The following is a 21,326-nucleotide window of genomic DNA, read 5'->3' as shown; positions in this document are numbered from 1 at the left end:
TATAACCTAGAAATTATACATGCAAATAAATACATTATGTTAGGAGGGTTTCTGCACCTAGCAGAAAGGTTGGGAAAGATACTTGCCACTGGTGGGCAGGAGGACAATCAGAAAAGCCTGACAAGCCAGAGGGAGAAGACATATTGGTGCTTGTCAGGTAAACAGGGAGCAGGTTGCAAAGAGTCCTGTGGCACCTTATAGACTAACAGACATATAGAAGCATGAGCTTTCGTGGGTGAATACCCACTTCTTCGGGTGCATGTAGTGGAAATTTACATATAGGGAGCAGGTTGAATCCAAGATAGCAGAATGAATCCAAGATAGCAGCTATGAGCTAATTCCCATGGTTACTTAGGCCAGGTCTAGTCTAGATAGGGTTTGCCAGTACAGCTATACTAGTATGTACAGCTATAGTGGCAAACCCCCTGACAGAGACACAACTTATGCCAGCAACAAAATCCTTTCGCCCGTATAGCTTATATCAGTTTCCCAAACAAAACAAGCTATACTGGTTAAAGGACTTTTTTAGCCAATATAACTGCATCTACGCTTATGCTAACAGAGATCAAAAGAGATGTTGATTATATTGTTTTCATCTGCCTATCTCCTGTAGTTTGCTATGACATTACTTTTACATTATGATACCCTGTAATTAAATAACCCTAGATTAAAGTTATGTTAATGTGAGATGGTAGTCACGTGTTAAAACTTCATAAAAACTAATGGAATGTTACTTGTATTGTTTTTGCTTATCTATTTCTATTATAATGTGATGGCAGGCAATTACCTTTATGTATATTCTTGTAACTAAATAATCCCTTAAATGCAGATGAAGCCTTGGGGAAATGCAAACAAAGAAGAGTGCTAACTTCAAAGCAAGGGCATTGTGTTCAACAATGGGAAATCACAGACTCAATCTGTATTTCTTACTCATCAAAACCCATGTGGGTGAAGACACTGTTCAGATTATTTTCTGGAGAAGCTTAAAAATTGATTTCACAGAAAGATCCTGTATTTCTGAACTGTTTGGACACTTACAAGGAAGCATTCCAGATGCAATGCAGAGATCCCCAGTGTTATTCTGGGTGACCCTGAGAGACTTTGGAAAGCTAGCAGATTACTACATTTGGATTTACAAACTTTGACTCACCTGTTAATGTATTTTACCTGCTTTAACCTCTCAATAACTCTCATTTCTTTTCTTAGGCTACGTCTTCATTACGGGGAGGGGGTGTCGATTTAAGATACGCAAATTCAGCTATGCGAATAGCGTAGCTGAATTCGACGTATCCGAGCCAACTTACCCCGCTGTGAGGACGGCGGCAAATCGACCTCCGCGGCTCCCCCGTCAATGGCGCTTACTCCTACCTGCGCTGGTGGAGTACAAGCGTCGATTCGGGGATCGATTGTCGCGTCCTGATGAGATGCAATAATTCGATCCCCGAGAGATCGATTTCTACCCGCCAATTCAGGCAGGTAGTGAAGACGTAGTCTTAGCTTATAAATCTTTAGTTAGTTTACCAGAGATTTGGCTACCAGTCTGATTTTTGGGGCAAGGTCCAGAGTTCCAATTGAGTTGGGGTAAGTGACTGATCCTTTGGGACTGGGAGTAACCCAATATGATTTGGGGTTTATATAATCTTTTATCAGAAACTCCAGTTTGTCTGGATGGCAATATGGGCTGGAGAGCCTAAGGAGGCTCCCTGTGACTCCATGGTAATACTGGTATTGTGATCCAGGAGTGCACATCTGTTACTGGCTTGGTGAAATCTAATTATAGAATATACCACCAATTTGGGGCGTCTGACCTATTTTCTGACAGTCTGACCTGAGATTGGATCTCACAGTTGTGAGCCACTCCAGACAGCATGACAATCTACGCTAGGGCTTTTTGCTAGTTTATAAATTTCATAAAGAATCACACACCCCAACCAACATTATTACCCTGGCAGAAGTTTCTAGGGTGGACCTGGCCTTATTAAACTTTTGAAATCTTGGTTTTTAATAATAAAATTCTATTTGAATTAGTCATGGACAAACATCAAAGGCACTGGAGCTTGAGTTCAGAGAAACACCCAAGGGTTTGCTTTTGATGCTTTGAAAGATTTGTTTACAATTGCATATGCCTATTTGAACATGGGCAACAGGCACAGTCCATGTTCAAATCTGTGCTTTTTAAATGAAAACTAAGCCTTAAAAGTTTCACTAGTGGATGCAAAGGCTTGTTTCTCACACAGGAGCAAGTCAAAGTGGTTGGCCATGTTTCTAATGGCTTCCAGGTGATCCTGACTCTGTTACTCAGGTCCAAAACTCTTAAGTGATTGCACTGAAGGACAATTCTGTTTAGTAATAGCTCTCATCCTGAAACAGCATGAAGAGTATGGCAGCAAAGTGTCTGTAATACATTGCTTAGATGAGGATTCTTCATCCTTAAGATAACAATGTAGGATATAACATCAGTGTGTTGAAACAGCTTCTTTTAAAAATAAGATCCAAGTGCCAGGAAAAACATTCACTACTCACGTGAGACGGTGGAGACCACTGTAATGCCTGCACGGGCCCAGGGACACAAATGTATCCAATTGGCTCATATTTGTCTTCAACAGCAAAGAAGAAGACTGTTTTGTCTTTACTCTGAGAAAGAAAAGAAAGAAGATAACAAAAAGCATGCATTTCAAGGCTCTCTAACCATTTCACATATTTCAAATAAGGGCCGCATACACCCCTCACCTCAATGCTGTGCATTCCCAATACTTGTCACCCAATACAACTCCCTACTAACTGGATAGATAATCTATTTAGACCCATCACAGATACAGAAAATCAGGTAATTCTAGGCACTAAGTTATCCTCTCGCAAGTGCTTTGGGATCTTTTCTCCTTGAGCCTCTCCTGCTTTTGCAGGGGTCTCACCCTGTAGTCCATACAACCCTTGATCTCCATGGTCCATGTGGCAGCAGATGCTATTTCCTGCAATGGCTAAGAGGAGATCACAAGAAAAGCCTACTTGAGGCAGGTATGATTGGATAAATCAATAAATAAGCATAATCATGTCACCTTAAAATAGTTTTATATTTTTGGCTTAATAAAAACAATTCAGTGAATAAGTCAGACATACCCCTGTGGCAATTACTTCCCCATTTCGTTCATATGCCAAGGCTGTAACTGCAGCAGTGTGGGGTTTAAAAGCTTGTTTCAGACGCATCTCTGCATTCCCTACATTGGTCCGTCCTGCAACAATGGCGAGTCCCCTGGGATCATAAAGTTCAATAATGCGAACAACACCATCTTCAAACCCAACAGCAATTAGACCTCCTTTGGGATTTACCTGTGTGTAATGAAATTAAAAACACTTCCATCTTCAGGCAAAAGATAAAATTTGTAGACTCCAAGGCCAGGAGAGATCACTGTGATCACCTATTTTAATATACATAACACAGACCATACCTTTCTCAAAATAATTCTTGTTTGAACTAAAGCATATCTTTTAGAAAAACATCCAACCTTGATTTTAGCCACCACAAACCTTGGTAAGTTGTTCCAATGGTTAATTGCTCTCATGGTTAAAAATGTACACCTTATTTCCACTCTGAATTTGTCTAGCTTCAACCTCCAGTCTTTGAATCTTGTTATACCTTTGTCTGCTAGATTGAAGAGCCCACTATCAAATATTCCTGTAGCAGTTGCACCAGTGCCAAATACAGAAGTAATATAACCTCTGCACTCCTACTCAATATTCCCATTTATGTATCCAGGGACTGCGTTAACTCTTGTTACTACATCATCACACTGTGAGCTCAGGTTCAGCTGACTATACACCATGACCCCCACATCTTTTTCAGAATCACTGCTTCTCAGGATACAGTGCCTCATCCTGTAAGTATGGAATAAATTCTTTTTTCCTTGATGTATAACCTTACATTTGGCCATATTAAAACACATTGTTCGCTTCAACCAGTTTACCATTAGAACAACATAAGAATGGCCATACTGAGTCAGACCAATGATCCATCTAGCCCAGTATACTGTCTTCCAACAGTGGCCAATCTCAGATGCTTCAGAGGTAATAAAGAGAACAGGGCAATTATTGAGGGATCCATCTACCCGCCTGTCCTCCACTCCCAGCTTCTGGCAGTCAGAGGTTTAGGGCCATCCAGAGCATGGAGTTGCATCCCTGACCATGTTGGCTAATAGCCATTGATGGACCTATCCTCCATGGACTTACTCAATTCTTTTTTTAACCTAGTTATGGTTTTGGCCTTCACAACATCCCATGGCAACAAGTTCCACAGGTTGCCTGTTTAGTTCCTTATGTTAGTTTTTAACCTGATGCCTATTCATTTCATTGGGTGACCCTGGGTTCTTGTGTTATGTGAAGAGGTAAATAACACCTCCCTATTCACTTTCTCCACACCATTCATGATTTTATAGACCTCTATCATATCCCCCCCTCAGTCATCTCCTTTCTAACATGAATAATACAAATCTTTTTAATCTTTCTTCATATGGAAGCTGTTCCATACCCCTGATAACTTTTGTTGCCCTTCTTGTATCTTTTCCAATTCTTATATATCTTTTTTGAGATGGGGCAACTAAAAGTGGAGGTAGTATTCCAGGTGTGGGTGCACAGTGGATTTATATAGTGGCATTATGATATTTCCTGTCTTACCTGTTCCTTTCCTAATGGTTCCTAACATTGCTAGTGTTTTTGACAGCCACTCCAGATTGAGCACTTCTTTTCAGAGAACTGTCCACAATGACTCCAAGATCTCTTTCTTGAGTGGCAACAGCTAATTTAGACCCCATTATTTTATATGTAAAATTGGGATTATGTTTTCCAAAGTGCATTACTTTTCATTTATAAACAATGAATTTCATCTGCCATTTTGTTATGCAATCACTCAGTTTTGTGAGATTCCTTCATAACTCTTTGCAGTCTGCTTTAGACTTAACTATTTTGAGTCATTTTGTATTGTCTGTGAATTTTGCAACCTCATTGTTTACCCCTTTTTCCACATCATTTATGAACATGTTAAACAGCATTGGTCCCAGTACACTTCATTCCGAAAACTCGCCATTTATTCCTACCCTTTATTTCCTGAGTTTTAACCATTTAGTGATCCATGAGCGGACCTTTCCTCTTATGACATAACTACTTACTTTGCTTAAGAGCCTTTGGGTACGTACCTTGTTGAAGGCTTTCTGAAAATCCAAGTACACTATATCCACTGGATCACCTTTGTCCACATATTCGTTGACCCCCTCAAAGAATTTTAATAGATTGGTGAGGCATGATTTCCCTTTACAAAAGCTGTGTTGACTCTTCCCCAACATATCATGTTCATCTACATGTCTGATATTTCTGTTCTTCTCTATAGCTTCAACCAATTTCCTGGTATGGAAGTTAAGCTTACTGGCCTGTAATTACCAGTATCGCCTTTGGAGATTCTTAAAAATCAGTGTTAGATTATCTATCCTCCAGTCATCTGAACAGAGGTTCACTTAAGCAACAGGTTACATATACCACAGTTAGTAGTTCTGCAATTTCATAATTGAGTTCCTTCAGAACTCTTAGGTGAATACCATCTGGTTCTGATGGCTTACTACCATTTAATTTATCAGTTTGTTCCAAAACCTTCTCTACTGACACCTCAACCTGGGACAGCTCTTCAGATCTGCCACCAGAAAGAATGGCTCCAGTGTAGGAATCTCCCTCACATCTTCTGCAGTGAAGACCAATCCAAAGACTTCATTTAGTTTTTCTGCAACAGCCTTGTCTTCTTTGAGAGTTCCTTTAGCACCTTGATCATCCAGTGGCCCCACTGATTACATGGCAGGCTTCCTGCTCTTCCTGCTTCTGACATACTTTAAAAAAAATTGCTGTTATATTTTGTCTTTTGTTAGTTGCTCTTCAAATTCTTTTTTGCCCTGCCTAATTATACTTTTACCCTCGACTTGCCAGAATTTATGCTCCTTTCTATCTTCCTCAGTAGGATTTGACTTCCAATTCTACCAAGCGATCCAGATCACTCTGCATCAGTGACTTGTATTCTTCATTATTTACCATTCCCCTAATCTGTGTGTCATCTGCAAACTTTCTTGGTGATGATTTTGTTTCCTTCCAGGTCATCAATAATAATGTAAAATAGCGTAGGGCAAAAACTAATCACTGTGGGGCCCCACTAGAAACACACCTGCTTAATGATGAGTCCCCAAATATAATTACATTATGAGACCTGTCAGTCCACTGTTAATCCATTTAATGTGTCCTATGTTCATTTTGTATTGTTCTAATTTTTTAACCAAAACATAGTGCAGTGCCACATCAAATGCCTTAATGAAGTATATTATATTGAGACCATTGCCTTTATCAACCAAATACGCATTTTCATTTAAAAAATTAAGTTAGTTTGACAGGGTCAATTTTCCATAAATCTTTGCTGATTGGCATTCATAAAGTATTAGAGGATAATTTAATTTAATCAAGTTCCATATCAGCTACTCCATTACTTTACTGGGGATCAACATCAGGCTGATATTGAGAAACTGTATAACACACAGCTCTAGAGTTAACATATACCCCATTTCATAAATCATTCTATATGGAGTTTCTATTGTCCACATACATGAAGGGAAGAGTCACAGGCAGGGAACATGGTTTAATTTTAAAAGCCTAGTAGTCTTTAGTGATGCTACATACCACCATGGAAAATGAGCTTTGATTTTGATGTCAGGCCAGAGGGACTCACATGCTTGTAACTCACAGGACAGTGGTGTAAGAACGTAAGAACCGCCATATTGGGTCAGACCAAAGGTCCATCTAGCCAAGTATCCTGTCTTCTGACAGTGGCCAATGCCAGGTGCCCCAGAGGGAATGAACAGAACAGGGCAATCATCAAGTGATCTGCCTGTCGCCCAGTCCCAGCTTCTGGTAAACAGAGACTAGGGACACTATCTGAACCAACAGCAGCTTCTAATATTCTTTTTAGGGAAGAGATATTTAAATGATCCTAGACAAATAAATGGCTCATAGCATATGATATAAATTGACTTACTTTCATTGACTAGTTACTTGCAGTAGGAACTTATATACTGGGCTCAGTCCTTTTATCCATCTAGCTAAGTATTCTCCCTCAGGCAGTGTTCAGATATCAACACTTCAAAGGAAACTGAATGAAAAAGTTCTAGGATGCACTATGGGCCAGATTTACAAAGGTATTTAAGCACTTAAAGATCCAGAGAGGCATCTAGTGGGATTTACAAAAGCATAAGCAGGTAAGGTGCCTAATTCCCACTGACTTTCAATGAGAGTTAGGTACCTAGCTGCATCTTTAAAAGTATCTGTTTACCCTTGTAAATCTGGCCCTGAGTATAGTGCTGTATATTTGTAGGGCCCAATCAGCTTACTCCATAAGCACACAATTGGTCACCTATAATATAGTCATAAGATTGCATAGCACAAATGCTCTTGAAAGCATAAAGCCACCCTACCCTTTAAAAATTAAGGTACAGTATTTCTCTCTCCGACTGCCGGTATAAGTGACTTCTGCAGGCTTACTATAAAAGTTTGCTCAAAAACATGTCTACACAAGAGTTTAACTCAGTTAATTGATTGCCAATTAACTCAAGTTAGCTAATATGTTTTAAAAGGTAGAATAGACACTCCATATAAGTATATAAATGGTAATTAGGGCCATTTCATGTTCGATAGACTAGAGCTTTGAAATGCAAACCTGTATTGTTAGAGAATTCGAGGTAATACTGACTGTATGTGTTTACTTATATCTTGTTAGATGTAAACAGACGGTTCCTGTCTATTACTATACCCACTGATTCTGAGATCTAAAGGGAATATTAACATTTACATGAAACTTGGGTGTAATAATGTCATTGTCTATATTTCTCTTTGAAGTTTGTAATAAACTGTCTATGAACTACTTAATGGATAATTACCTTATTCTCATGAATGCAACTAGTTACTTGTGTATACATAGGAAATAGGTAGTTTTACTACAAAGCAGCTATTCCTCACCCAAGGAATACCTGCTGTCAAGAGGCTATTACAGCCTGCCAGTGATCTATATGAAGAAATCTTGGCTGCTGATCCTTTTATCTCAGATCTGCTTAAGCTTCATCAGGGGAAGTTTGAGTCACAAGACTGAAGTATCCAGTCCCATCTGGATCACCCTGATATTGGACATTGGACTATAACCTATGGAGTAATTCTGAAAGGACTTTTTGCAGCTCTAAAGCTCATCATCTCTTCTATGAAACTGACCTAAGAACTTTATTCATATCTGTATGTATAAAGATCTTTTATAACCAATACACTCTCTTTTCTTTTTAATAAATCTTAGTTTAGTTAAAAAGAATTGTCTGTAAGTGTGTATTTGGGTAAGATCTGAGATATTCATTAACCTGGTGCGTAATGTGTCTGATCCTTTGGGATTGGTAGAACCTTTTATATGGTGAACAACATTTTCAGTAATCCTCATCATATTTGACTTGACTGTCTGGCTGGGAGCTCAAGGCTGGGTTACTTTAAGGGAACTGTATTTCTGGCTTCTGGGTAACCAATAAGGTATTGTGGAAGCTGTTTTGTTTCTCCCTTGGTGAATCTATGTATTAGAATAACCACCAATTTTGGGGATTGTCTGCCCCATTCATTGCAGTTTGCCCTAATTGAGCAATCTCAGCCTGGCCTCTCTGGAGCCCCGGTCACAGGGGCACTCGCAAGAGGTGACTGCCACCCCATTTCAGCAATTAATAAGCTTGAGTTAAAGAGCAAAAATTCTATTCTAGACATAGACTCAGAGTATTATCTGGGAGTGTCCACATTGCTCACCTTTACAAATCCATACAACAGGCCATGTAGAATGCCTGGCAAGCCAAGACAAATGGGGAAACACCCATACAATAAATCCAAGCTCTAGTGCTCTGGGATAATCCTCTATAGTGCAAAAAACTTGCTCATATGCACATATCCCAGTGAAGGAAGAAAAAATTTCCCAGACTTTTATCTTACCACTGTGAAATAACCTCACCAATGGTGATTCATAAAGGCCAAAGCTGGCCAATAATTTTATTAAAACCCTGTGTCATGAATATGTGTGATTGCAATGAAATAGCCACATTATGAATCCATGTTAACACGCTGCAGTAGGGTAAACTTACCACTCGGGGTGCCCAAGTCAGTGCCGTTCCTCCCTGTTTAAACTTAATCTCAGTCAACTGACAATTGCCAATGAAATCATAGATACGCACTGAGTCTGTGTAAAACAGATGGGAGTGGAAAGGAGACAGGTTATTGCAGACAATTTTTTCTTGAAAAACTACTTGTTAAGATTTATGGACAAATTTTTGATGCATCTTAATGAAAGGTTGAATGGAAAGTTAGTAATCTTTCATTTCACATCAAAACTCACAAGTGCAAGTACCTGGCTGATGGTTATGTTGTACTGTAGCTTTCTGTACTATCACGAAGGAAACACTAGCTTTATTAATTCTGACCTAAACACTAGCTTTATTAATTCTGACCTAAACACTAGCTTTATTAATTCTGACCCAAGGGCAATAGGGGCTGAGACTGTTGTGGAAATAATATATTCGGCTCTGAACAAGGAGGAATGAGCCTCATTGGCCAGCTGGGGTCATTCTTGAGTAGTCACAGGAGCAACACTGACATGTACTAAAGGAAGTCCTGTGCTGACAGCATAAGAAAAAATGATATGATGATTCTTGGATTTGCCTTTGAGGAAAGTGATTAAATGGGTTAAAATGGAGAAGAATCCAGATAACAGCCAGTTTCACTTCAGCTGGAATTAATGGGATGTGGAAACCCCTGTTAGTGCATACAGTTCAATAACAACCAGCAACCCTCATAGGTGTCAGTTTGGCTCAATTGGTAGGAACTTTGCCTTCAGGCCACAATGCATGGATTCAATAGCTGACAAGATCAAGTTTAAGACTCTGTGGCACTTTCTGAAAAGCATGAAAGATAATGTCAATGAACTCGCCAATATTCCTTCCCTCTCTAACAGTTGCTAAAGTGAAGTGCCAAAGGCTTGCTCAGGCACACTTTCATAAATTAAATGAATGTCCATAGTCCAAGATAAACTATTAATGAGGACATGATAGCTGTTGCAATTGCCAAGAAAGGCACAAGTATTAATACTCAGAACTGTTTATACAGTGCCATAAATGTATGTGGTGCATTATAAAACACAGAATAAAACACTGTTATTGATCCACTGAGTCTGGAATATGAAAGCTGTTATTTAAACAAAATTCTCCCCTTTTCTGTTGTTCTTTCACAGTGAACAGAGTTTATAAAGCTTCACATTGAGACTTCCTTTAATTGAAAACCTAGTTCTTGAGCTCAGACACTCCTTGCACTTTATGTGGCTTCAACCCATTAATGATCTGTTCTAATCATTAAAAAAAACTGTCCCCAGGAATAATGACCAGCTGGTAGATATCCTTACAAAGTAAAGACACACTTCCACTACAGCTATGAACTAAACACATTAGTTTAAAACAGAATAATTTCACAATGAGCCTGACAGCTGCAACCCTGCCCTTACAAGTTAACCGCTTAGGGAAGAGTTGTACTTACGGTCAAGTGCAGTAGTGGCCATGAGATATGTGACAGGAGAGACACCCATGGCTTCAATCTTTCCCGAGTGAAAGGTAAACAGGCACTCTGGATCATGGGTCTACAGAGAAATCAGAACAGAGTTCTCCTACATTCAGAGACTGAAAACGGCTTGCAATGCCTCATCAACATAAAATGGACATCTAAAAGAAACGTGCAAAATTTGCCCTATATCTACTGCATGCAAAAATGTGGTGTTTATACATGCAACAGGATACCCACAAATACAGTTCCCTTTTTGTACCTGCAAATGCTCGTTTTGATTGTGCAATGGGTGCATGAGCAAATTTTTACAGGCATATTAAGCACCTGGATTTAAAAATATGGCATCAGATATGTAAAAATAAAGGTGAATAACCTATTATATTGGGAGGTACAATGCCTGGAGATCAAATTTATAATGGAAAACTATTGCTCTGAAGGCTGAGAAAATGACCTTAAGCCAAGGGCTTTATATTTCACTGGAAGTCTTTTTCCAACCCAAGGAGAAAAATAGGTTTCCATATACACTGCTGTATTTACTATACACTTTCTACATAGCTTTTTGCCATAATTGTGCTGCAACTTCATTTATCTGCTGCTACGGGATCTGCTTGATGGAATTTTTGATCAAATCCTAAGTGTCTGTTTTAACTTTTCTGCTCATGTGACCCTCTCCACCAATAGCAGATCTACAGCAGCAATAGTAGCAATCAGTTTGATCAAATGAACAGAGATGTGAATGTAAAAAGCGACAAAGAGTCCTGTGGCACCTGATAGACTACTGTAGTCTATCAGGTGCCACAGGACTCTTTGTCACTTTTTACAGATCCAGACTAACACGGCTACCCCTCTGAGAGATGTGAATGTTGTCCTCAGTGTCATCTAGATACAATAGTGATGGGCACTTCAAAAATATCTATCCAGACAGGTTGCAGTAGCAGCCCGCACATTAACTTCCCATATTAATGTCCGTCACTTCCCACCCTTTGAGAATCAGGCCCCTTTAAGGTAGCTTCAGTTTAGCAGTCAATAATTGAGGGACCTAAAATCAATAGTTCCCTTTGAAAATCTTGGCCAATAATTGTAATTAATGAAGCAGTGAAGATAAATCATAAAGATGTGCCTGATAATAACACTAAATCCTCAGCTGAACAGTTGGTCAAAAGTTGGATGGCACTGTGCGGCCACACAGTCTAATTAAAGGAACTTAAAAAACAGGGTGGGTGGGAATAAAACTTACGACATTTGAAAAACTCAGATCAAGCTTCCAGATGGCTCCATTGGAATCCTAAAGAAAAAAATATTTAACACCTGAATGTTCTTTCAAACTAAGTTTGAAAATAGCATCAGTCCTTGTAATTCCTTACAAATACTGTAGGTAAGAATCTCAAAATCATCTGGAAGAAACAGGATTTAGACCTCATAGTCTGATGTCAATTTCACCGGGTGCTCAGCAGCAGAACAGGGCAATGAAGCCTGGGAATGATACTTCCAAATTCTCCCATTCTTATGTAGCTCCCGCTCTCAAAGCCAGAAGAGAGACTCAAATGTTATTCTACTCTAAAAATAATCCAGGAGGAGACAGGGTACTAGTTCTACAAGAAAAAACAGATTGCCTCAAGCGGATTTCCTCTGGCAATGCATCACCACATGCCTCTCCAATATTGCTCCACAGAGCTGATAAGAATGCAGATATGTCTTACCTGAGCATACCAAATGGGCTGTCCAAGTTCATGAATTTTCATGATGGAGCTCAAGTTGACATTCTTGCCAACAAGAAGTTCATTCATATGCTCCATCTCTAGTAGACCTGTGTCATCCACAGAATCAGCTGCATCTATCGTCTCAAAGTCCCACACCTTCAAGCAGTTGGAAGTGAACAGAACAGCGTTCATTAATCCAAATGCCAACACATCTCACATTAACACGCATAATGGCAATATAAAATCAAATTATAAGACTCCAAGGGAATGGGTGGCTCAGGATATAGAATAGGGAGCCTGTCATGTCCACATTACTGTGACTGCTCCAGGTCATGTTCAAGCCAATCAGAGGCTGTTACCATCTAATATCTGTTCAGTGGCCCATGTAAAATGTGTTTATAGGTCTCTGTCCTCTAGGAATTGGATTATTACCCATATCCCAAAAATCATTAACTACGATTGGCACCACTTAGTACCCATGTTGGCAGTGTCACAACTATGGAGAGTAAAACTGCCTCCTAGAGGTTGTCCCTAGTGAGGCAGTGTGGAAGGACAGAGTGAGAAAGCTTGCACCTCCACTGCCTGCTCTGTGGATAAAGAGCAGATTTCGGTTTCCAGATCTGCCAGTTCAGCACCCTTTTGCCAGGACGACATTTACATAAAGAATACCATCAATGTAAAAAAAAAAAATCAAACCAAAAACCTCATCTGAAACTTTTTTCCTACAGCTGTAACCACTGCCTATAATTATTACAACTAAAAGATTAGCTGGAAAAAGACACATTTTTTTCACTTTGTTTATTTTGAGCATTTAACAGTAGTTTGTCTACTGTCAGTTTCCCTCTTTCCCTGAACACTCAGTTTTCCATTGTTTGGGTCTTTTATGCAGCAATAGGGGAGGAAACTAAACTAAACAAACACACACAAAACAGGAAAATATGATTGTAAAACCCACAAATTAGCAAGTAGAATCAGAAGCAGATGAAGAACTTGAGACTACTTTTAACTCATTTTAAAGAATTGGTTTGATTTTAAGTTGAGGATGTCCCATTATTTATTTTTCTTTAACAGGGGTTTGTTGCTCAGTTGAAATGGATACATCTTTGAAATAAAATGACAGAGGAATTAGCTACTTACACAAATGCCTTGAGTGTTCACATGATCAGAAATTAATTTCAAACACCACTGTGATTTATCCTTTGAATAGTATGTGTGACATGTTAACAAGGCCTGAAAATGACTAACATAAGCTACAAACACAAAAAACATCCCCAAAGTTGTTAAAGACAAAACTAAAAAATAAAACTTGTTAAAGACATAATTGAAATTGATTCTGATCTATTAGTGCACAGAAGGGATTTCTCTAGCATTAATAGGCAGAAAGTTATTTAAATGTGATCTGATCCAAACATCTACATTGTGGAAAGAGATCTGCTCCTATCCAGTTCCTTGTCAAAATTCATTCTTAGACAGTGATCACGGAGAGAAACTCCATCAATAGGCTACTCCCAATACATGTAGGCCAATAGTTACTTCCCTTTCCCACTACTAACAAGACTCTGTATACCAAACATGCGTCCAGACTATTAGAGGAAAAAATACTCACCCTAATGTAGCCATCTCCTCCAACAGTGACCAGCTCTCCCTCATCCAGAACTAACTGATTAACAGGGCCATTGTGACAGGGTCTATGTCCAGTTCGACAGAGCTCTACTTTGATGAGCCCCCCTTCCCAAAGCAGCAAGTTGCCCCATTCAGATCCAGAGATAACCTTTCATGCAAGTGAAGAGTAATACATGAGTGTTATAACATATCAATGTGCAGATATTGGTGAGAGACTGGTGAATATCTTAGCTCACTATAGCCTTTACTTTAAATTAAGAAAGCTCATTTGTCTAAGAATCACAATAATAATGGATACTTTTAAACTATTAAAAAATAAGCCAATTTATTGCCAGTTAATGTCAATATTAGATTCACGGCTGTATATTTGATTGTGTATAAAAGGCCTAATCCAAAGCATTCTGAAGTGAATGGGAAGACTCCCATTGACTTCAATGGATCTTTGTTCAGTCCCTGAGAAGGAGAAAGAAAACAGTTGTACTCATTTACTCTACTCACCTTCCCATCAGGCAGCTCCACATACCCTACAATGTCAGTCACAGCTGTTTTACCAAACCTTCCCAATGCTCCTTGTAGCTTGAGCCCAGTGAATGTATGGGCCATCTTCCAGAACCTGAGTACAGAAAACATAGTCTTTGGGGTTACACTTGAGATTGTATCTAGAAAGTACTGTATCTCAGGCTCTGATGTCATCGTATGATGAATATCTCCAATGTGTGGACTACTCAATTAATTATTTTTAAATATAAGGGTTTGTAGTTTTTTAAAATTAGGTGAAACTTTATATGTGCGGAATGCGGCTATCCAGGGTTATTTTTTGTTGTTGTTATTGAGTGGGACTGAAATGCCCCAACACACCTGTGTACCCACAAGATGAGTAGGTCACCAAACCCACCCTGATCCCAGTCAGGCGTTTATTGCACATCACGGCCACCCACCTCTCCTCAAAAAAAAACAAACTTTCCCTTCACCTACTTCCATGAAAAAACTAGAAAAATATGGGCGGGGGAAAATAGAGAGACTAATATTTAAATAGGTGCTAAATAAATTTATATATCCATCTTGCAATACGGCACCATCATTGAAAACACGCCTTGGAGCCCCGGTGGAAGGGTCCTCATCAGGTACTGCTTACTACCCAGACGGCCGTTAAACTATCTGGCATCGCTGCGTGGATACGTGCTTCGCAGTGTAAGAAGGCACCATCCCCAGCGAACCAGTCATCACCTCAGAACCACACAGAGTCAATTTTGACTCCAGAAGAAGACGTAAAGGAACAGCCTGCAATACCTTACAGTCTTCGCTCTCGTAAGGGTTGCCAGAAGCAGACGACAACCTAAAGCAAGGCCCAAAAAAAAGCAGTAGCAAGCCTAGCGCCTGCTGCCTGGTGAACATAAAACCATGACTGTGGTTCCCTCAGTTGAAGGGTGTCAGAACCAGAAGGGCCTTGCCTCCAACACGCACCTCTGGTGGCGCCTGTTCCTCGGCTACTGGTGTCTTAAGGTCTGGGTAGTCCACAATGATAATTCTTTTATCCAGCAGCAAGTGAGGATAGCTCAGACCCTTCATATTTCTAATTGCTGGATCTGCAGCCACATCCCAGCCCACTCTCAAGCTGGTGTTCCTGTCCTGGCAATCCCACTCAATTCCCCAGACCTCACTGGAGGACCTCGTCCGTTTAACAAAACATGGAACAGCAATGACACTTGGGAAGCAGTGGGAATAAATGTATCTAAATGGATAAGTGTGGTGGAGGGAAAAGGTCATTGGTGTTGGGTGTGTAATGGAACAGGGCTGGATCTGGAAAAAAGCCATTGCCTTCGGCATATTGTGGCCAATGGTGTATGGGATTATTCGAACAAAACTAAAGAGTAGCGGGTCAGGTATGGGGATATAAATTTTTTCTTGACCTGGGATCAAACAGAAAAATAAATCTCACGTTCCCCCTACAGTAACTTTAGTAAAAACAATACAATCTTTCAATGCCATGCAAATAACACCACTCCTCATAAGGAGAATTACCCTGTGCCCTTTGAAAAATATTACTCCTCCTTTGCAGGCACCTATGTGACAAATGGGTGCAACCGACCCTTCCCGGCCTTAATAGGCCATCATTTGGTTTGTGGGACCAAAGCTTATACCGTGTTACCAGCTAACTGGTCAGGTATCTGTTATCCTGCCCGACTCTTCCCACAATTCCGAGTGCTAGGGTCCTTCCCATAAGAACGCCTCCGTAATTTCAGGCGAAGAAGAAGGAACTTACCAGATGCCCAATGGTATGTAAATAACATAAGCCCCCTAACTTGGAAAAAGGCCATTGGCGGTTCCATTATCCCACGTGGGGGAGTAATACACCATGCAAAAAGGCTCTTAAGGTTACAAGCAGTAGTTAAAATAATGGCAAATAAAACCAAAGAGAGTTTAAGAGCCCTGGCCAAAGAAACAGGGGCGATCCGACAGATGGCCCTCCAAAACCGTCAGGCATTGGACATAGTGCTGGCGGCCAAAGGAGGAACCTGTGCTCTCATGGGAAAAGAATGTTGTGTGTATACCTGACGACACCAATAAGGTAATAAATCGCGCTAGCCACTTAAAACAAATCGCATATCTTCCCCATGAAGAGCCGAGTTCTTTATGGAAGTGGCTAAGTAACCTGTTCAATTTCTTTGGCATAAAAAACTGGTTGTTTCAGGGAGCCCTGACTATCCTGTTTGAAATCCTAATGATTTTTGTATGTTTTCAGATAATCTCCTGTTGTATCCAGAATTGTGTAAGGTATGCCACCCAGGTGACTGCCCCAAAACAGAGTGCTAATATGGTGATTTTAAATATCGCTAATAAACAAAAAAATAAAGAACGGTTAATATGTAAAAGCCAGTAATTGTTGGTCATTGCATAGCTTGACCAAAAGGAGCGATTGTGAAAGTAGAATGAATTATATTGTAAAAATAGAATGGATTAAAGAAATGCTGTATGTACCTTTAAGCAGAAATAAGGAATGTTAAAATACAAGTGTCAGGAAAAGGAACATTAAGGCATAAACAATGAGTCCACTTAAGCTAATGGTGAAACATTAGCTGGAGATCTGTAAAAGTTAGTAAGGAAATTGAATATGTATGTCTAGCCTCAGGTAAACTTGTCAGTTCTGCTTTCTTTGTCCTCTTGTTAAGTTTGCGCCCTTTTTATCTGTATAAAATAAGGTAGTGTGGATCTTGCATGTGCTCACATTATCTGAATGTATTAGCAAAGTGCTGTGCTAATAAACAGAGTGGTCTAACAAATTGTGAGTCCTGAACTTTGACAATTCCCATCAATTGATGTTTGTGAACCAACCTACTTGATGTGTCCTGCTCCAGAAGTGGTGAGTTGCTCTTCATTTTCAGGAGAGAATGTGACCTTATAAACATCCTGTGAAAAAGCTTTTGACCTCAGCACAATCTTTTCCTGTTTCCAATCCCAGATTGTCAACATGTAGTCAGGGCTGCTCCCAACGCTGGCCAGTAGTGTTCCATAATGGTTAAAATCAGCAAATGCATAGGCTTCCTCAGTCCCACCTGGAAGGACAGATGTCCACAAAGAGCTTAAAAAGAGCTCAGTTCTCATTATTTGGCTAGTGCTGAAGCAGAGTCAGCAAACAGTTGGCTATTTTCCACACACCCAAGAGTGCAAGGACAACCACTTACAATCAGTTTTCTGTATCTGATTTTCAAGTACCAAAAGATTATATAATTAGTAAAAGATCTAAAATGGAACATGATTCAACTTGCTGGAGTCTATAAACTCTGCTGTATCCATGTAATACCGAAACAGTCCTATTTAACCTACCTCGGAGTATTCTGTATGGCTTTAGTGAAGGATACTCATAGATGATGATGTTTGGCTTCCATCCTTTTTCTCCTACTGCAAAATACTGTTTACTAGGATGTACCTAGAAAAAGCAAAGACTGTTACATACTCCGATATACCCTTTGGCTGTCCTCAACTAAATATCAAGTTGTATACCACCACACACATTGTGCAACCATGCAATAATTTGCATTTATCCTGCATCTTTGATCATCTCACCTGCATTCAGCCCACCAATCCATCTTCCCATGGACAGCATTTAGGACACTGCTATCTTTCTACTATTGAAGAATAGGAGCAAACTTAGCAACATCACATTCAGGGGCTGTTCTACAGTAGTGGAGTTGAGCAAATAATTTTTTTTTTCACTTATGTGGCCAAAACAAAAAACAGGAAAAAATTGTTTTGGGTTGAATGAAATGTTTCATTTGACCCAAAATATGTTTATATTTTATTACTTTTTGGGTGCTTATACCCTTTTAAAGGTTTTTTTAAACAAATTTAGCTAAACTTCAAAGCAAACTGTAATTTTGAAACAAAGTTTACATATTTCATTTTAAAAATGTCAAAACTGTTTCAACTCTTCTTTGATTTTTTCCATTATTTTTATTCAGCCAAAATTATATGCCAAATTTGACCCATATTTGCAAATAGTTTTGCTCAATAGAAAAATGCATTTTAGCTCAAATAATTAATTTGCCCGTAAAAAAAAATCACCCAGCTTTGTGCAGGAGATGTGATTCTCCAAGAAGTGTTGCTTACAATATAACAAAACAGCATAGTGCCAGATTTTGATAGCCTTACTTTCTTGGAATAGTATCAATTATCCAACAGGACTATTCATGGAATAAGATGGTGATAAACCAGAGTAAGTGTTTCATAATCTGGCCCACAGAGAGGAGCTTGCTACAGTGAAATTGGACAACATTTCACTCCATTTAACTATGTACTTGAAATTCCAAATTTCAGGCCAGATAAAACATTTAACCAATATTAACCGTAATCAGGATAGATGATGTATTGAACAAAAACAATTAAACTGTATCCAGAGCATTTTAATAAATAAAATTTTAAAACAACAAAAAATGAAACCCAGTTGACTCTTGTCAATTAGTATGGCCTGGAACCTGGACCTATTTAAGATATGCAACTGTTTGTTCTCTGACTATTAATCAACTAGGTCCATGTAGTACACCTTGATGGATTGCTACTGGTCACACATCTGAGATTACTGACTTTTCTTTTCCACCCTTTAATCGATGCTGCTCTTTCATCCAAGCCCAAATATGCAGGCAACTGTGGAAATCTTCCGTGAAACAACTGAGACACCCAGACTGTTTCACTACTATAAGTTTTAAACTCTAGAAAGGGATCTTTTTCCTAAAGAGGCAAATAAAAGCCACACCGTGATAATGCCAATTCCACCACCGCTGCTGCTCCGGAGATAACTCTGATATTTAGTTTTCAGGTCCAAGAGCACCAGTTGGTTGCCTGCTACATAGAGGAGTGTTTGACTATCCAGCAATTGCAGGTTTGCACTTTTGGTGCAGTCATAACCAAAAGAGTGTCTGCAAACAGCTCACTAAGGAAAAGCATTGACCTTAGACCTTGAGGTTTATTTCTTCCACGTAATAGCAATAAAAGTATTAATACTAAAAACTAGAGCAAATCCAGGTGGGAAGACTGAGTTGGGTGGTTGTTACTCTGTTGGTCCGGCTTTGGTTTGTTTTAAGACTGGTGCCATGATGAAGCTAAAACCCATCAAGGTATTACAAATAATTGGGGAAAATATAAATGAAATATTTAAAAGATTTATATACCATCCCTCCAACTCCATGTCAGACTCCATTTTGTATGGCCTATCCTGATCTCTGGAGCTCTCCTAAGAATTCATATTCTATTGTCTTAATGTTCTCTTTTCATATAAAATATAAAAGAAATTGATCAGAATACAAAGCGCACTGTAGGCAAGAGACAGAACCAAAGCAATGTCTCAGGGCTTGTCTACATGGAGAAGTATGTGTACTGTGGAAGGAGGGGTGATTTCTAAAGTGCACTAGTGTGTTTCACATTAATTGGTCATGTAGACCCTGCTGGTGTACACCAAAAGTTTTCTCGTGCACTTTAACATAGTGCACACCTGCATGGTCTATGTTAAGTGCACTAGGGGACATCTGGTGCGCACCAGCAGGGTCTACACAACCAATTAATGTGCAACATATTAGTGGGCTTTAGAAATCAGACTCCCAGCAGTACACAGTCATGCTCCGTGTAGACAAACCCTCAAGCTCTCTCCCTCTGCCAGTTTGAGGCTTGGTCTACACTATAGTTAGGTCAACGTAAGGCAGATTATGTCAACCTAAGTCTGTAATTGTCTACACTAAAATGTAGCTCCCACCAATGGAACTTGCCCACTACACCGACTTAGTAACTCTACCTCTTCGAGAGGTGTAGCGCTTAAGTCAATGTTGTTAGGTCAATGCAGTGTCAGTATAGACACTGTGTTGCTTACATCGACTGTTGCTGCCTTTCAGAAACCACCCCCCATGCCCCACACTGGCAGTTAAATCAGTGCAAGCTCTCCTGGTGAGGACATGCAATGCCAACACAAGAAGCGTGGTGTGGATGAGCAAAACCAATTCAATTACTGCAGTGGCTCTACATCAATGTAATTTAGGTCAACTTAATTTTATAGTATAAACTTGCCCTGATGCAGAAAAGAGACAAAGAGGGGTTTCCTCACAGCAACTTCACTGAGTCCCAATGGAAAACCACCTGTGCATCTGAAAATCACACATTCTTTCCTGTTCCTCCCTTACACCTGGAGGAAATAATATACTGCAGCTTTTAGATAAAAAAAACCCTAGATCTAAGTCTATACAATAAAGCATGAGGAGGATACATGAGAGTGAGGAGGTTAATTGGTATCCCAGAGTCTGACGTCACAAAGGGTTGCGAGCACAAATCTTCATAGTTATAGAAGAAGGTCTCTGAGATTTTCCTTTCTAGCTTCTCAGGCTTTTTTTCTGGCTCTGGGGATTTCTCAGTATCCTCCTCCTGCTCCTCATCTTCCTCTGTGTTTCAGAAATAGTGACACAAAAAAGAGCTTTAGTCAGATAGGTATAAATGTCAATACCCTAACTGCAAAAGTGGATTATTCATTAATTCTTTCCTCTCTCCAAATAAATGATAGGCACTCTAGTGTCTAAAAACAGATCTGCTACCTTTGTACTATGAAACCTATCCCATGAATAGCCTCGAATGAATAGCATGTGTTTTTCTAAGATTAGAAAAATCTGGGTTCTTAATAACCAAGGTAAGAATGATTTTAAAATTCACTGCCCCATACACATAGCAGACAACTTCTGTCAATATTTGTAAGATATGTCATCTTTACTGACTTTAAACCTTGAGACCTTAAAGCTACTGGGACAGTTTTATTCAAACTTTGTTAGATTTAGGAAAACAAGCCAAGTTTGAGGCTTCTTTCGTCAGTAGATATTGAACGCATAATATTAT

The 21,326-nt window shown here is 39.5% G+C and overlaps 1 protein-coding gene across 1 annotated transcript in view; it reads right to left on the bottom strand.

Moving 5' to 3' along the window:
- CFAP44 (cilia and flagella associated protein 44) overlaps nt 1-21,326 on the bottom strand; it is a 70,917-nt gene that overhangs the window by 35,118 nt on the left and 14,473 nt on the right. Inside the window, exons 7-18 of the mRNA XM_034789347.1 lie at nt 20,710-20,881; nt 19,213-19,375; nt 17,787-17,889; nt 17,299-17,515; nt 14,460-14,574; nt 13,945-14,109; nt 12,339-12,494; nt 11,876-11,923; nt 10,615-10,714; nt 9,174-9,268; nt 3,118-3,327; nt 2,524-2,634 (exon numbers count right to left, since the gene is read on the bottom strand). Of these exons, the coding sequence (XP_034645238.1) occupies nt 2,524-2,634; nt 3,118-3,327; nt 9,174-9,268; nt 10,615-10,714; nt 11,876-11,923; nt 12,339-12,494; nt 13,945-14,109; nt 14,460-14,574; nt 17,299-17,515; nt 17,787-17,889; nt 19,213-19,375; nt 20,710-20,881 (1,655 nt within the window). The remainder of the gene's footprint in view (nt 1-2,523; nt 2,635-3,117; nt 3,328-9,173; nt 9,269-10,614; nt 10,715-11,875; nt 11,924-12,338; nt 12,495-13,944; nt 14,110-14,459; nt 14,575-17,298; nt 17,516-17,786; nt 17,890-19,212; nt 19,376-20,709; nt 20,882-21,326) is intronic.

This window comes from Trachemys scripta, chromosome 1 (assembly GCF_013100865.1).
Source record: "Trachemys scripta elegans isolate TJP31775 chromosome 1, CAS_Tse_1.0, whole genome shotgun sequence".
In the NCBI taxonomy this organism is placed as follows: domain Eukaryota; kingdom Metazoa; phylum Chordata; order Testudines; family Emydidae; genus Trachemys; species Trachemys scripta.
The sequence above is the reverse complement of the archived record's forward strand: the minus strand, read 5'-3'. Positions and strand labels throughout refer to the sequence as shown.